This window comes from Moschus berezovskii, chromosome 2, assembly GCF_049115385.1.
Source record: "Moschus berezovskii isolate FMDL1 chromosome 2, NW_MosBer_1.0, whole genome shotgun sequence".
Classification (NCBI taxonomy): Eukaryota; Metazoa; Chordata; class Mammalia; order Artiodactyla; family Moschidae; genus Moschus; species Moschus berezovskii.
In genome coordinates, this window is record NC_142461.1 from 128,930,727 (window position 1) to 128,946,959 (window position 16,233).

At 37.4% G+C, this 16,233-nt stretch overlaps 1 protein-coding gene across 1 annotated transcript in view; it reads left to right on the top strand.

Moving 5' to 3' along the window:
• The window catches only part of FSIP2 (fibrous sheath interacting protein 2), a 149,289-nt gene that overhangs the window by 3,474 nt on the left and 129,582 nt on the right, over positions 1–16,233 (top strand). Inside the window, exons 3-7 of the mRNA XM_055398640.2 lie at positions 3,857–4,018; positions 4,696–4,785; positions 5,776–5,915; positions 10,742–10,883; positions 14,723–14,833. Coding sequence (XP_055254615.2) covers positions 3,857–4,018; positions 4,696–4,785; positions 5,776–5,915; positions 10,742–10,883; positions 14,723–14,833 — 645 coding nt within the window. The remainder of the gene's footprint in view (positions 1–3,856; positions 4,019–4,695; positions 4,786–5,775; positions 5,916–10,741; positions 10,884–14,722; positions 14,834–16,233) is intronic.

Here is a 16,233-nt window from a genome sequence, read left to right on the forward strand (position 1 = left end):
ATAAGAAAGCCTTCCTCAGTGATCAATGCAAAGAAATAGAGGGAAACAATAGAGTGGGAAAGACTAGTTATCTCTTCAAGAAAATTAGAGATACCAAGGGAATATTTCATGCAAAGAGGGGCACAATAAAGAACAGAAATGGTATGAAACTAACAGAAGCAGAAGATATTAAGAAGAGGTGGCAAGAATACATGGAAGAACTATACGAAAAAAGATCTTCATGACCCAGATTACAGCGATGGTGTGATCACTCACCTAGAGCTGGACATCCTGAAATGTGAAGTCAAGTGGGCCTTTGGAAGCATCACTACAAGCAAAATTAGTGGAGGTGATGGAATTCCAGCTGAGCTGTTTCAAGTCGTAAAAGATGATTCTGTGAAAGTGCTGCACTCAACATGCCAGAAAATTTGGAAATTTTGGAAATTTCCTGGAAAACCCTTCAGTGGCCACAGGACTGGAAAAGGTCAGTTTTTATTCCAGTCCCAAAGAAGGTCAATGCCAAAGAATGTTCAGTCCACTGCACGGTTGCACTCATCTCACATTCTAGCAAAGTAATGCTCAAAATTATTTAAGTCAGGCTCCAACAGTATGTTAACCATGATCTTCCAGATGTTCAAGCTGGGTCTATAAAAGGCAGAGGAACCAGAGATCAAATTGCCAACATCTGTTGGATATTGAAGAAGAAAGAAAATACCAGAAAAACATCTGCTTTATTGATTACGCTAAAGCCTCTGACTGTGTAGATGACAACAACTGTGCAAAATTCTTAAAGAGGTGGGAATAGCAGACCACCTTACCTGCCTTCTGAGAAATCTGTATGCAGGTCAAGAAGCAGCAGTTAGAATCAGACAAGGAACAACAGACTGGTTCCAAATAGGGAAAGGAGTATGTCAGAGCTGTATATTGGCACCCTGGTAATTTAATTTCTATGCAGAGTACATCATGCGAAATGCCGGGCTGAATGAAGCACAAGCTGGAAACAAGAATGCTGGGAGAAATATCTATAACCTGAGATACACAGATGACACCACCCTATGGCAGAAATTGGAAAGGAACTAAAGAGTCTCTTGATGAAAGTGAAAGAGGAGAGTGAAAAAGTTAATGTAAAATTCAGCATTCAAAAAACGAAGATCATGGTATCCTGTCCTATTGCTTCATGGCAAATAGATGGGGAAACAATGGAAACAGTGACAGACTTTATTTTGGGGGACTCTAAAATCACTGTGGATAGTGACTATAGCAATGAAATTAAAAAAAAAAAAAAACACTTGCTCCTTGGAAAAAAAGTATTACCAACCTAGAGAGCATATTGAAAAGCAGAGACATTACTTTGCCGACAACAGCCCGTCTAGTCAAAGCTGTGGTTTTTCCAGTATTCATGTATGGATGTGAGAGTTGGACTATAAAGAAAGATGAACACTGAAGAATTGATGCTTTTGAATTGTGGTGTTGCAGAAGACTCTTGAGAGTCCCTTGGGCTGCAAGGAGATCTAACCAGTCCATCCTAAAGGAAATGAGTCTTGAATATTCACTGGAAGAACTGATGCTGAAGCCGAAACTCCAATACTTTAGCCACCTGATGCACAGAATTGACTCCTTGAAAAAGACCCTGATGCTGGAAAGATTGAAGGGAGGAGGAGAAGGGGACAACAGAGGATAAGATGGGTGGATGGCATCATCAGCTCAATGCACATGAGTTTGAGTAAACTCCGGTAGTTGGTGATGGACAGAGAAGCCTGGTGTTCTGCAGTTCCCGGGGTCTCAAAGAGTTGGACATGACTGAGCAACTGAACTGAACTGAACTAAATATCTAAAAGAAGTTGACAGCTAAATAGCAACATCTAAAAGAAACAATCCACTTCTTGACTCATGACTCACAACTCAAGATTGTTGATTTTTTTCCTTAGAGAAAGATATGGACTTCACTTCTGGTCTCACTGAATTTATGACATTGCCCTATGGAATTCCTTTTTTTTTTTTTTCTCCCCTTTCTTAGGGAATCTTTGGTAATTAGGGAATTCTGCTTTATAACCTAGACACCTTGGAAGAGAGTAACGTCTAGTATTAAGCAAATTGTCAGAAATTTATCAAGGAAACTTTTAAATGGATAAGACATCCTAGCATTCTATCAGCTCCCCAATCTCCCTCTTTTTTCACATAAGCATCCTCAACTTCTTTTCACAGCTATTTGTAAGGCCTCCTCAGACAGCCATTTTGCATTTTTGCATTTCTTTTCCATGGGGATGGTCTTGGTCCCTGTCTCCTGTACAATGTCACGAACCTCCGTCCATAGTTCATCAGGCACTCTATCTATCAGATCTAGTCCCTTAAATCTGTTTCTCACTTCCACTGTATAATCATAAGGGATTTGATTTAGGTCATGGAGAAGAAGACGACAGAGAATGAGATGGCTGGATGGCATCACCGACTCGATGGACATGAGTTTGAGTGAACTCTGGGTGTTGGTGATGGACAGGGAGGCCTTGCGTGCTGTGATTCATGGGGTCGCAAAGAGTCGGACACGACTGAGCGACTGAACTGAAATGAACTGATCCTCAAATTAACTTGAGGGAGTTCTTTTTAGGGTCCCACCCAAGCCAGGCTCTTTAGTGTTCAGAATCTGACTGAGGTGGCTACTGCCAGACAGAACACAGACTGAACACAAATTGGTACCTGCAGACAGATACCAGTGTGCAAAGATGCCTGGTGTATCAGATCACAAAATTTGAATAGCATGCCTGCACACGGCATGGTGTGCTCTCAGGTTTGCCACATCTCCCACACATTCCAGTTGCCTTTCACTTGAGACAGTTCCTAATTTAGACTAAAAATTTCTGTTGTCTGGCCAAGACAATCTAAAGGATAGTATAAATGTAGGATACAAAGACAAAATTTGAATGACTTCCGCACCTGCTTCTCTCCTTTTCCCCTTTCAGAGGTTCTCCCATTACCTATTATCACTATCCTGATATTGAAAAATTTTTGAAAAAATGAACTAAGTACTGATGTCCCCCCTGGCAGATTTTAAAGTGCCTCGCCTTGGTAATGTTTTAACTTACAAATGAGCTTAAATTATTCATGTTTCCTCTAAAGTAACAGATAAACTAGCATGACTTTTAGTTGTTATTTTCCTTCTTTGATACAGTAATGGCTATTTCATAAGATTGTATTTGGTATGGAGAAATCTCAGTCCCTACCATTATTCTTTATAATTGATTCTTCAATATATTGAACTTTTTAATATAGAGTGGTAAATTTTTCCTGACTGTAGCACTCAGAAATCATTGGGTTTCTTATATTAGATAAGAGTTCAAAATACAATAACTCTTTAATTCATCATCTTTAACATCTGAGTTTTACTTCCTTTTTTTGGGTCTTAAGTTGTTTCAGTGAATCTTTGTGGAAGATTTTCTCTTTTTCTTTATTGTTAGAATATGAGATACAATAATAATATTGATATTATCCCTTTATCCTTTGAATGCAGTTTCTGGATCTGGAGGAGGGAAGAGGAAAAGAGAGAGTCTTAGTTTTGGCTTTATACATTAAAACTAAGTTTATACTTTCCACTTTCTTTTCATTTCCTCCTTCCTTTTCCTGTTTTGGGCTAGGGACTGGTAAAGATGGGGGATTAATTGAGTGAGGATGGGGTTTTAGAATAATTCAGGTTAGTGAAGAAAAAAGGTAAGGATAAACAATTAACACTGCCCATTCCAAATTCTTTTTCTGATTTTCTCCCACTTTACATTCTTACATACTTTATTTTCTATGAATAGTCTGTTCATTTTAATAGATTGATATTTAAAAGATAAATTGATTAATTGTACATTTATAATATGCTTAAATCTCTTGTTTGCAGCTTTTTCAATCTTCTTACGGTTTTAACCTGACTGATCCTTACTGTCGACTTTTGGAAAACCAATATAAAAGTCTCCATGATCCACATTTAAGAGCCTACCATAAGCGTAAAGACATCTTGAGAAGATTAAAGAAAGGTGGTTATATCACCAGCAATAATCAAGTGAGTTGAAGACAACTTTTTTTAATCATTGAAAACCTGTAAGATTTGATAAAAGCTTGCCTCTGTTCCTCACTGGGGGGCTTGATCACCTTTAATTTGGTCAGAAGAGATACTTAATGGAAAATTCCATTAAATCAATCAGTATTTGGGTAAAAAAAAATCAGACAGTAATTGTTTACCAGTTGAAACTACTTCTTCCTTTAACTTTTTTTCCTTGAAATATCAAAAGATGACTACCAAATAATTTGAAGATATAAAAAGAATTTTCCCAACTGTATCATAGTTTTCTTTGTCTCTAATGGCACTGTATGCTTATCAAGAATTATGTCCCATGTACTTTTTAAAAAATTAAGACAAAATAAGAACCTAGAAAAATCAGCCTGATACAGTCCTAAAACACTCTGTTCTTATTGAGGTTGAACATTATTATTACATTGGTATTTTATTTTAATAACTTTATGTACTCAATTCCTTACCATGGCATAAGTCATATAAATAAAGTAATGCTATTTGAATAGCAATTTCCTGTTGATTAAAAATTCTAAAGAGATATTACTTACAAAATTCTTAGCAGTTTTTTACTCAGTACCAGAGTGTTATTTTACTTCTATTAAGTAATTGCTTTGATTTTTAGATATTTTTATTTATATATTTTTATTATTTTGTGTTTTTTTTAGATTGTATGTACCTTGAGGGAATTGAATAAGTACAGGCAATATCTTACCAATTTAAAATTAGACTTTGAAAGAAACTATATAAGAGAACAAGTAAGTTAAATATTTAAATTTGGTTTCTGTGCATGGGGTTTGTAACAAAGGTTTACTTGTGGGCAGAGTATTTTCTTATAATATTCTACCTTTAATTTTGGTAACCTAAATAATTTTTCCAAGTAAAAATTCAGAGCAGAAGAAAATAATGTTTTGAGGTTGCTATTTTGGGCCAAGAAAGGGAAAGGGACCAGGTCGTCTATTAATATGCCAGTGGTAGCTGGCAAAATTTAGTAATTAAATTGTTACTAGGATATGCCCCATCTACCTGATTTGGGACCAATTAAAAGAGTCTATTGTGGTAGCAAGATTCTTAGGCTGGAAACCAAAACAACTTAAGTAACAGGAGAGGAACAATATGAATAGTTATAGCATCCTAAAAATGCAAAGAACTGTGTGTAAACATATGTACACTGTATGTTTCTACACATGTGTGGCTGTGTTCATCCACTAAAACATGTGAGCCTCTGCCCATGTGTGTGTAAGTGAACTCAGACTTTAGAGTCACGAGTTGGATAAAAATGAAAAAGCTGCACGTATGTGAGTTTTACAGATTTATGTTCTAAGGTCAAGAGTTGTATAGAAATGAAGATGATTCCCCTATACTTTTAAGTGTTCTTTATTTCCCCTCATTTTCTCCTTTGTGCTGGAAGTTTCTCCTCAACTTCTTCCATTTTCTTTTAATTAATTTCTTTAGAATGGATAGAAAAATAAGCTGAAATATTTTTTTATTTTCAGAAACAGAAATCTTTATTTTGATTCAATTGTCCATATCTACAGTGGATTCAAAACAGATTTAAATGCAGTTAAAAGGAATTAGTTATTTACAAAGTATGGAAATTTCACTAGACATTAAATATAAAAAAAGCAGATCTATCAAAAGACATTTTTATTTCTGGGAAATGTTAAAAAATTGTATATACATATATACATACGTCCATATATCCATGTATATATATATATATGTTACACACACACTTTTTTTAATAGAAAATGCTTGCAAAACAAGTAAATAAACTACAGGAAGACAATCAAATACCTGGATGTTCTGATGTTATACAGTTCCAAAATTGGTTGTTACAGGAAGGCACCCCATCTATTAAGGACCAAGAACGATTAATAAGGCACAGGTGAGATTGAAGTTAATGCATGTTTTTTGTATGTATTGTGGATCCAAATAAGTTACAAAATGCTAGAAATAATTGAAACTAAGAGTTTTTTTTAAAGTATGGGATGCTATTTAACTTCACTATTTCAGTATGGAGAGGAAGGGAAACCAAAAGGTCCAGGAATTGGGAATTCTGGTGCCAAGGCTATAAACATGAATTTCTGCTAGAGAAGATACAGTTTCTGGGAATCCAGGATGTAATCCAAACTGTTAACTGAATAAACAATCAAATCTAAAATCCACTGTATAGTCGGAAATGGAGGGAAAGTATCTTTAGCACATGATTTTAATAATATTTATTGGGTCATCTTTAAGAGCTGGCAGCATTGTTTGAGGAAATTAATGCAAATTCAAAAAAGAAGGTTAGATATAGCTTTAATACTGATAAAATGTGTGATTGCTTAAAAAAACTGCAAGGTCTTTGTTGTTGTTGTGGCTGTTCAGTTGCCAGGTCGTGTCCGACTCTTCACAACCCCATGGACTGCAACATGCCAGGCTTCCCTGTCCTTCACCATCTCCTGGAGTTTGCCCAAATTCATGTTCATTGCACTAGTGATGCCATCCAACAGTCTTATCCTCTGTCACCTTCTCCTTCTGCCAACAATCTTTCCCAGCATCAGGGGCTTTTCCAGTGAGTCAGCTGTTTGAATCTGGTGGCCAATATAATCGAGCTTCAGCATCAGTCATTCTAATGAATGTTCAGGGCTTACTTCCTTTAAGATTGCCTGGTTTGATCTCCTTGCTTTCCAAGAGACTCTCAAGAGTCTTTTCCTGCATCACAATTCAAAAGATTCAATTCTTCAGCACTCTGCCTTCTATCTTGTCTAGTTCTAACATCCGTACATGACTACTGGAAAGACCGTAGCCTTGACTATATGGGCCTTTGTTGGCAAAGGGATGTTTTTGCTTTTTAACGTACTATCTAGGTTTTTCATAGCTTTCTTGCCAAGAAGTAATCATCTTCTAATTTCATGTTTGCAGTCATCATCAGCAGTGATTTTAGAGCCCAGGAAAAGGAAACCTGTCACTGTTCTACCTTTTCGTCTTCTATTTGCCATGAAGTAATGGACCCGGATGCCAGAATCTTAGTTTATTAATATTGAGTTTTAAGTTGGCTTTTTCGCTCTTCTCCTTCACACTCATCAAGAGGCTCTTTAGTTCCTCTTTGCTTTCTGCCATTAGAGTGGTATTATCTGTATATCAGAGGTTGATATTTCTCCCAGAAATCTTGATTCCAGCTTGTAACTCATTCAGCCTGGCATTTCTCATGATATGCTCTGTGTATACGTTAAATAAACAGAGTGACAATAAACAGTTTTGTCATACTCCTTTCTCAATTCTGAACCAGTTAGCTGTGCCATACAGGGTTCTAACTGTTGCTTCTTGACCTGCATACAGGTTCCTCAGGAGACAGATTAAAATGGTCTTGGTATTCCCATCTCTTTAAGAGTTTTCAACAGTTTTGTTATGATCCACAGTTAAAGGCTTTATCATAGTCAATGAAACAGAGGTTGATGTTTTTTCTGGAATTCCCTTGCTTTCTCTGTGATTCAGTAAATGTTGACAATTTGATCTCTGGTTCCTCTTGCCTTTTCTAAACCAGGTTTGAACATCTCGAATTTCCTCAGTTCATGTAATGCTGAAGTCTAGCTTGGAGGATTTTGAACATAACCTTAGTGGCATGGGAGATGTGTGCAATTGTCTGGTGGCTTGAACATTCTTTAGTAATTCCTTTTTTGGGAATTGGGAGGAGGATTGACCCTTTCTAGTCCTGGGGCCACTTCTGGGTTTTCCAAATTTGTTGACCTAAAGACTGCAGCACTTTAATAGCATCATTTTTCAGGATTTTAAAAATCTCTGCTGGAATTCCATCACCTTCACTAGCTTTATTGGCAGCAGTGCTTTCTAAGACTGACTTGACTTCACACTCCAGATTGTCTGGCTCTGAGTGAGAGACTTCACCACTGTGGTTATCTGGGTCATTAAGATCTTTTTTGTACAGTTCTGTGTATTCTTTCCATCTCTTCTTGATCTCTTCCGCTTCTGTTATGTCTTTACTGTTTCTGTCCTTTTTTGTGCCCACCTTTGAATGAAATGTTCCTTTAATAATTTCCAGTTTTCTTGACGAGATCTTCTAGTCTTAACATTTCTATTGTTATGCTCTATTTCTTTGCACTGGTCATTGAAGAATGCCTTCTTGTCTTTCCTTGCTATTCTCTGGTACTCTGCATTTAATTGGGTGTACCTTTTCATTTCTGCCTTGCTTTTTGCTTCTCTTCTTTCCTCAGTTCAGTTCAGTTCAGTTCAGTCGCTCAGTCGTGTCCGACTCTCCGCGACCCCATGAATCACAGCACGCCAGGCCTCCCTGTCCATCACCAACTCCCGGAGTACACTCAAACTCATGTCCACAGAGTCGGTGATGCCATCCAGCCATCTCATTCTCCGTCGTCCCCTTCTCCTCCCGCCCCCAACCTTTCCCAGCATCAGAGTCTTTTCCAGTGAGTCAACTCGTCGCATGAGGTGGCCAAAGTATTGCAGTTTCAGCTTTAGCATCAGTCCCTCCAATGAACATCCAGGATTGATCTCCTTTAGAATGGACTGGTTGGATCTCCTTGCAGTATAAGGGACTCTCAAGAGTCTTCTCCAACACCACAGTTCAAAAGCATCGATTCTTCGGCGATCAGCCTTCTTCACAGTCTAACTCTCACATCCATACATGACCACGGGAAAAACCATTGCCTTGACTAGATGGACCTTGGTTGGCAAAGTAATGTGTCTGCTTTTTAGTATACTATCAAGGTTGGTCATAACTTTCCTTCCAAGGAGCAAGCGTCTTTTAATTTCCTCAGCTGTGTGTAAAGCCTTCTCAGACAACTACTTTGCCTTCTTGCATTTCTTTTCCTTGGCATTGTTTTGTTCTCTGCCTTCTGTACTGTATTACAGATCTCTGTCCCTAGTTCTTCAGTAACTCTAGTTGCTAGATCTAATCCCTTGAATCTATTCATCACTTCCACTGTATATTCATAGGGGATGTAATTTAAGTTGTTACTGACTGGCCTAGTTGTTTCTCGCACTTTCTTTAATCCTAAATTTTGCTATGAAGAACTGATGATCTGAGTCACAGTCAGCTCTAGTTCTTGTTTTTGCTGATTCAATACAGGGCTTTTTCATCTTCAGCTCCAAAGAATGTAATCAATCTGATTTCAGTATTGACCATTGGTAATGTCCATGTGTAAGGTCATCTCTTATGTTTTTAAAAAAGGGTGGTTGCTATGACCAGTGTGTTCTCTTGGCAGAATTCTGTTAGCTTTTGCTCTGGTTCATTTTGTACTCCAAGGCCAAACTTGCCTGTTATTCCAGGAATCTTTTGTCTTCCTACTTTTGCATTCTAATCCCCTATAATGAACATAATATCTTTGGGGGGATGGCTATTAATTCTATGAGGTCTTCTAGGTCTTCATAGAACTGATTAACTTCAGTTTATTTGGCATCAGTGGTTGGGGCATAGACTTGGATTACTGTGATATTGAATGGTTTGCCTTGAAAATGAACCAAGATCATTTTTAACCAACGAACCAAGATCGTTTTTAAGGCTGCATCCAAGTACTGCATTTCAGACCCTTTTATTGATTATGAGGGATACTCCATTTTTTTCTATGGTATTCTTTCCCACAGTGGTAGAAATAATGGTCATCTGAATTAAATTCACCCATTCCTGTCCATTTCAGTTCACTGATTCCTAAGATGTCAGTGTTTACTCTTGCCATCTCCTGCTTGACCATATCCAATTTACCTTGATTCATGGACTTAACATTCCAGGTTCCTATGCAATACTTTTCTTTACAACATTGGAGCTTACTTCCATCACCAGACACATCCACAACCAAGCATCATTTTTGCGTTGGCCTAGCTGCTTCATTCTTTCTGGAATTATTAGCAGTTGTCCTCCTCTCTTCCCTAGTAGCATATTGGTCACCTTCCAACCTGGGGAGCTCATCTTTTGGTGTCATATTTTTTGGCCATTTTATACAGTTCGTGAAATTCTCATGGCTAGTATACTGGAGTGGTTTCCCATTACCTCCTCCAGTAGATCACATTTTGTCAGAGCTCTCCACTATGATCTTTCCAGTTTAGGTGGCCCTACATGGCATGGCTCATAGCTTCATTGAGTTATGCAGGCCCCTCCATCATGACAAGGCAGTGATCCATGAAGGGGCAAGCTCTTTAGATGCCATCTATTCATGTACAATAATTACCTTTCCATGGTCAAGACCATTGCTTAGGAAGTGAAAATACATTTTATTTTTTTTCCTCCTCCTTCATTAAACTGTGAAATTAGGCTGCATTTCTTAACTGCTATGTTCATGGTGATTCTGTAACACAGAGACATACCAGAGACCCAGACTATACATGGAAGATGTGTTCGAGGCCTTTTAAATTACAAGGGAATCAACATACATCTTTTCTTAGAAAATTCAAATCATTTTTCCAAATATGAAGTCAGTGTTTCAGTTATTTCAACTTTCTTTGCAAACACATATTCCTAAACCTATTGTGAATATGTACTATGCAAAATGTTTTTAATAATATGCCCCACATTTATCTTTTCCTTGGCTATAATAACAGATACTTTTATATATATATATATATATATATATATATATATATATATATATATGAGCTCAAGAAATAAAGCAAGCAAGGAGGTAGTTTTGGAATATCAAAGCAGATGATGTCATTGTAAGCAAAACTCCTAGTTCACCGTGACTTACATTTGCTTTTACTTAGATATTTGGATATGATAAGGAGGGAGTTAGAACATCTTGAGCACACAGCTGAAGAGCAACGCCTGCTCCGAATGAATAGAGAAGAAAGACGACAGCGAGAACACGCAAGAAGAAAACTTAGTCTTCGTAGAAAAATTGAAGAGGTGAGAGACAGCAAATTTAAAATAGAGAAAAACTGTGTACAGTTGTTCATTTGTAAATAAGTTGAACTGTTCATCATGCTTTTTCAGGTAATGTCTGGTCTAAACATTTTACCCACATTGATCTTTCTCCACAGCTGTAATCATAAGTTGTTACATAAAGTAAGGATGACACCACACACTATGTGTATGAGCCAGTATCTGCTCTTAAAGTGATAATGAGAAAAGTTACTAGATACTGTTTTATTCCATTATAGCCCTCAGTATGGAGAGAAAAGCATTTTAAATTTAGATTTAGTTAAACACCCCTGCGTTCCTAATACGAATGCAGTAAAGAAAGCCCATTCTAGAGCCAATGAATGATTTTATTAGGTTAGTGCAAAAGTAATTGCAATTTTGCATTGCTGAATGTGGCTATTTGATATTGGAATGCATTCTTAAGTAAATGTGGTTATGTTATATATCATTTTAATATACATTTCTTCCTTTATGATTTTGCTAATGACTTATTACTTATTGTGTATTTTATTTATTTTAGACTAGGGGAATGACTAATCCCAATTCCCAAGAAGGGCAGTACTAAAGAATGTTCAACCTAAAGAGTACAACTAAAGAGTGCAACCAGACAGTTACACTCATGCTAGTAAGGCTCTGCTCAAATTCCTGCATGCTAGGCCTCAGCAATACATGAACCAAGAACTTTCAGATGTTCAAACTGGGTTTAGAAAATGCAAAAGAACTGCAGATCAAATCGTCAACATTTGCTGGACCGTAGAGAATTTGCTGGTTCCAAATAGGGAAAGGAGTACATCAAGGGTGCACCCTGCTTATTTAACTTATATGCAGAGTACATCATAAGAAATGCTGGACTGGATGAAGCACAAACTGGAATCAAGGTTACTGGGAGAAAAAAAAAAATCAATAATCTCAGATATGCAGATGATACCACCCTTATGGCAGAAAGCAAAGAAGAACTAAAGAGGCTCTTGGTGAAAGTCAAAGAGGAGAGTGAAAAATGTGGCTTGAAACTCAACATTCCTAAAATGAAGATCATGGCATCCGATCCCATCCCTTTATGGCAAATAGATGGGAAAACAATAAAAACAGAGATTTTATTTCCTTGGGCTCAAAAATCCCTGAAGATGGTTATTGCAGCCATGAAATTAAAAGACACTTGAGCCTTGGAAGAAAAGCTAGGACCAACCTAGACAGCATATTAAAAAGCAGAGACATCACTTTGCCAACAGAGGTCCGTCTAGTCAAGGCTATGGTTTTTCCAGTGGTCATGTATGGATGTGAGAGTTGGACTGTAAGAAAGCTGAGCATAGAAGAATTGATGCTTTTGAACTGTGGTGTTGGAAAAAACTCTTGAGAGTCCCTTGGACTGCAAGGAGATCCAACCAGTCCATTCTAACGGAGATCAGTCCTGGGTGTTCATTGGCAGGACTGATGCTTAAGCTGAAACTCCAATACTTTGGGCACCTCATGCGAAGAGTTGACTCACTGGAAAAGAGTCTGATGCTGGGAGGGATTGGGGGTAGGAGGAGAAGGGGATGACAGAGAATGAGATGGCTGGATGGCATCACCAACTCAATAGACATGAGTTTGAGTGAACTCTGGGAGTTGGTGATGGACAGGGAGGCCTGGCGTGATGTGATTCATGGGGTCGCAAAGAGTCAGACACAACTGAGCAACTGAATTGAACTGACCTGAAGTGTGGTGTTGGAGAAGACTCTTGAGAGTCCCTTGGACTGCAGGGAATTCAAACCAGTCAATCCTAAAGGAAGTCAGTGAATCCTAAAGAAAGTGTGATGGACAGCTGAATATTCATTGGAAGGACTGATGCTGAATCTGAAACCCCAATACTTTTGCCACCTGATGCAATGAACTGAGTCATTGGAAAGACCCTGATGATGGACAAGATCAAAGGCAGGAGAGAAAGGGGACAACAGAGGATGAGATGGTTGGATGGCATCATCAACTCGATAGAGATAAGCAAGTTTCAGAAGTTGGTGATGGACAGGGAAACCTGTCATGCTGCAGTCCATTTGGTCACAAATAATCAGACTCAACTGAGCAACTAAACTGACTGAACTGCTTCTTGGCAGGAAAGCTATGACAAATCTAGCCAGTGTGTTAAAAAGCAAAAACATCCCTATGCCAACAAAGGCCCATATAGTTAAGGCTATGGCCTTTCAGTAGTCAGGTTCAGTTGTGAGAGCTGGAAAATAAAGAAGGGAGAATGCTGAAGCATTAATGCCTTTGAACCCTGCTGCTAGGGGTGACTCTTGAGAGTCCCTTGGACAGAAAGGAGATCAAACCAATCAATCTTAAAGGAAATCAACCCTGGATATTCATTAGAATGATTAATGCTGAAGCTCCAGTACTTTGGCCACCTGATTCGAACAGCTGACTCATTGGAAAACACTCTAATGCTGAGAAAGATTGTTGGCAGAAGGAGAAGAAAGTGACAGGGAATGAGATAGTTTATGGCATCACCAATGCAATGTATGTGATCATGGGCAAACTCTGGAAGATAGTGAAGGACAGGGAAGCCTAACATGCTGCAGTCTATGGGATCATGAATAGTCATACATGACTTGGCAACTGAACAACAACAGCAAACAGAAATGATGTTAGACAAAAAGAAAATTTAAACACTTTTCTTATTCAACTTCAAAATGGGTCATAAAGCAGTGGAGACAGCTCACAACATCAACGATGTATTTGGTCCAGGAACTGCTAATGAACCTGTAGTGCAGTGGCTGTTCAAGTTTTGCAAAGGAGACGAGAGCCTTGAAGATGAAAAGCACAGTGGCCAGTCATTGGAAGTTGACAGCAACCAATTGAGAAGACCATCGAAGCTGATCTTCGAAGAACTACATGAGAAGTTGCAGAACTGAACTTTGACTATTCTATGGTCATTTGGCTTTTGAAGCCAATTGGAAAGGTGACAAAGCTTATTAAGTGGATACCTAATGAGCTGACTGCAAATTAAAAAATCGTTGACGTATCATCATATTCTACACAACAACAATGAACCATTTCTCAATCAAATTGTGATGTGTGGCGAAAAGTCGATTTTATGTGACAACTGGCAGTGAGATGACCAGCTCAGTTGTCGGACCAAGAAAAACTCCAAAATACTTCCCAAAGCAAACCGTCATCAATAAAGTGTCATGGTCACTATTTGGTTATCTGCTATCAGCTTAACCCACTATAGCTTTCTGAATCCCCATCAAAACCATTACATCTGAGAAGTATGCTCAGCAAATTGATGAGATGCACCGAAAACTGCAATGCCTACAGCTGGCACTGGTCATGAATATGTGTCCACTTCTTGACAGTGCCCAACCACACATCGTACAACTAGTGCTTCAAAAGTTGAATGAATTGGGCTTTGAAATTTTGCCTAATCTGCCATATTCACCTGACCTCTCACAAACTGACTACCACTTCGTAAGGCATCTCGACAACTTTTTGCTTGGAGAGCACTTCCACAACCAGCAGGAAGCAGAAAATGCTTTCCAAGAGTTCAATGAATCTCAAAGCATGAAGCACAGATTTTTATGCTACAGGAGTTAGCAAACTTATTTCTCAGTGGCAAAAATGTGTTGATTGTAACAGTGCCTATTTTGATTAATAAAGATGTGCTTAAGCCTATTTTTAATGATTTAAAATTCACAGAACTGCAATTGCTTTTTCACCAACCTAATACTTATGCTTGGTCTGATTTCTGTTAGGCTCTTGACTTGTTCTAAATAACTTGCTTGTTGGTAGTGGACAAAATACAAAGGTTAATTGTGTATGCATACTGAATATGGTAACATGGTGCTCTTTAGGAATGGAAGACAAAAGAGATGTTACTTCTGACAAGGATTGGAGAAGATGTTAAAAGGGAAGCTAGGATAGAGGAACAACGGCGTAAAAACAGAGAAGAGACTGACAAAAAGGTAGGGTGAGATTTAACCTCTGATTGGGGCTGATTGAGGATGTGCTTTTGATAGTTTTGATTTTTGAATGTAGTTCACTTTGTGAGATGGCAATAGAAGTTACCCCAAATGATTTGTATTATACAAAGTGAAAGTTATAAAATTTTTATTGTATTTGGTCATGTTATATTGTGACTGTAATATAAAAAGTACTTCCCTATTATTTGATAAAACTACTTTTGACTTTATCTCACACCATAAACTACACTTGTAATTCCTATAGAAAAAATTTATATAACTGAATGTTTTATTAGAATTATAATTTTGAAGCAAGTTCTCGGTTTTTCCCCACCAGTTAATCTTCTCAGAATACTTGTTTTGAACTTTAAATAATATGCAATATTTTATTATTTAGAGTATAAATCAGTATAAAGAGAAATAAAATGTTTGTGATTCCATCACCACCATATTAATTTATTGATATACATACACACACAACTGTATTCTTACACATTGTGTAATACTTCTATGAATGTTTATATATTTGAATGAATACATACATTCATCTTATTATTCCTTATAGATTCTTTTGTAGATTGCTTTTTTATTAACAAAATAACATTGACAACTCTATGTCAATAAATGTTACCTGAAATAATCTAAATAATTATTTTAGGTAATTTCTTGTTGACAATCCTATGTGTAAGATTTACATAGTTTGGTTATACTGATATATACTGCTATATAATGTTTTAAATATTGAAATTGAAATATATTAATCTTTTATTCTACCATTCTGTTGTTGTTGTTTAGTTGCTAAGTCATGTCCAACTCTTTTGTGACCCCTAAGGAAGCCCTCTAGACTTCTTACATGTACACTTTAGTATTGTTAGTGACTCATTGTTCATATGGCAATCTCAGCTTACTTGAATTTACTATAATTATTATTTTCTAATATTTAATTTTTCACCACATTTTAATTGGAATGCAGTGCAGGAGACCTGAGTTCGATCCCTAGGTTGGGAAGATCCCCTGGAGGAAAGTGTGGTAACTCACTCCAGTATTCTTGCCTGGAGAATCCCCATGGACAGAGCAGCCAGGCTACAGTCCGTGAGGTCACAGAGTCTGACATGACTGAGCGACTAAGCATAGCACATAGTTGATTTACAGTGTTGAGTTAGAATCAGATGTACAGAAAAGTGATTCAGTTATACATGTATTTATTCCAGTTAAGATTCTTTTCTCATGTAGGTTATCACAGAATATTGAGTACAGTTTACTGTTCTATACAGTAGGTCCTTGTTGGTTATCTATCATATATATAGTAGTGTTTTGTGTGTGTTATCACAAGCTTCTGATTTATTCCTCCACCATCTCACATTTCCCCTTTTGTAACCATATGTTTGTTTTCAATATCTGTA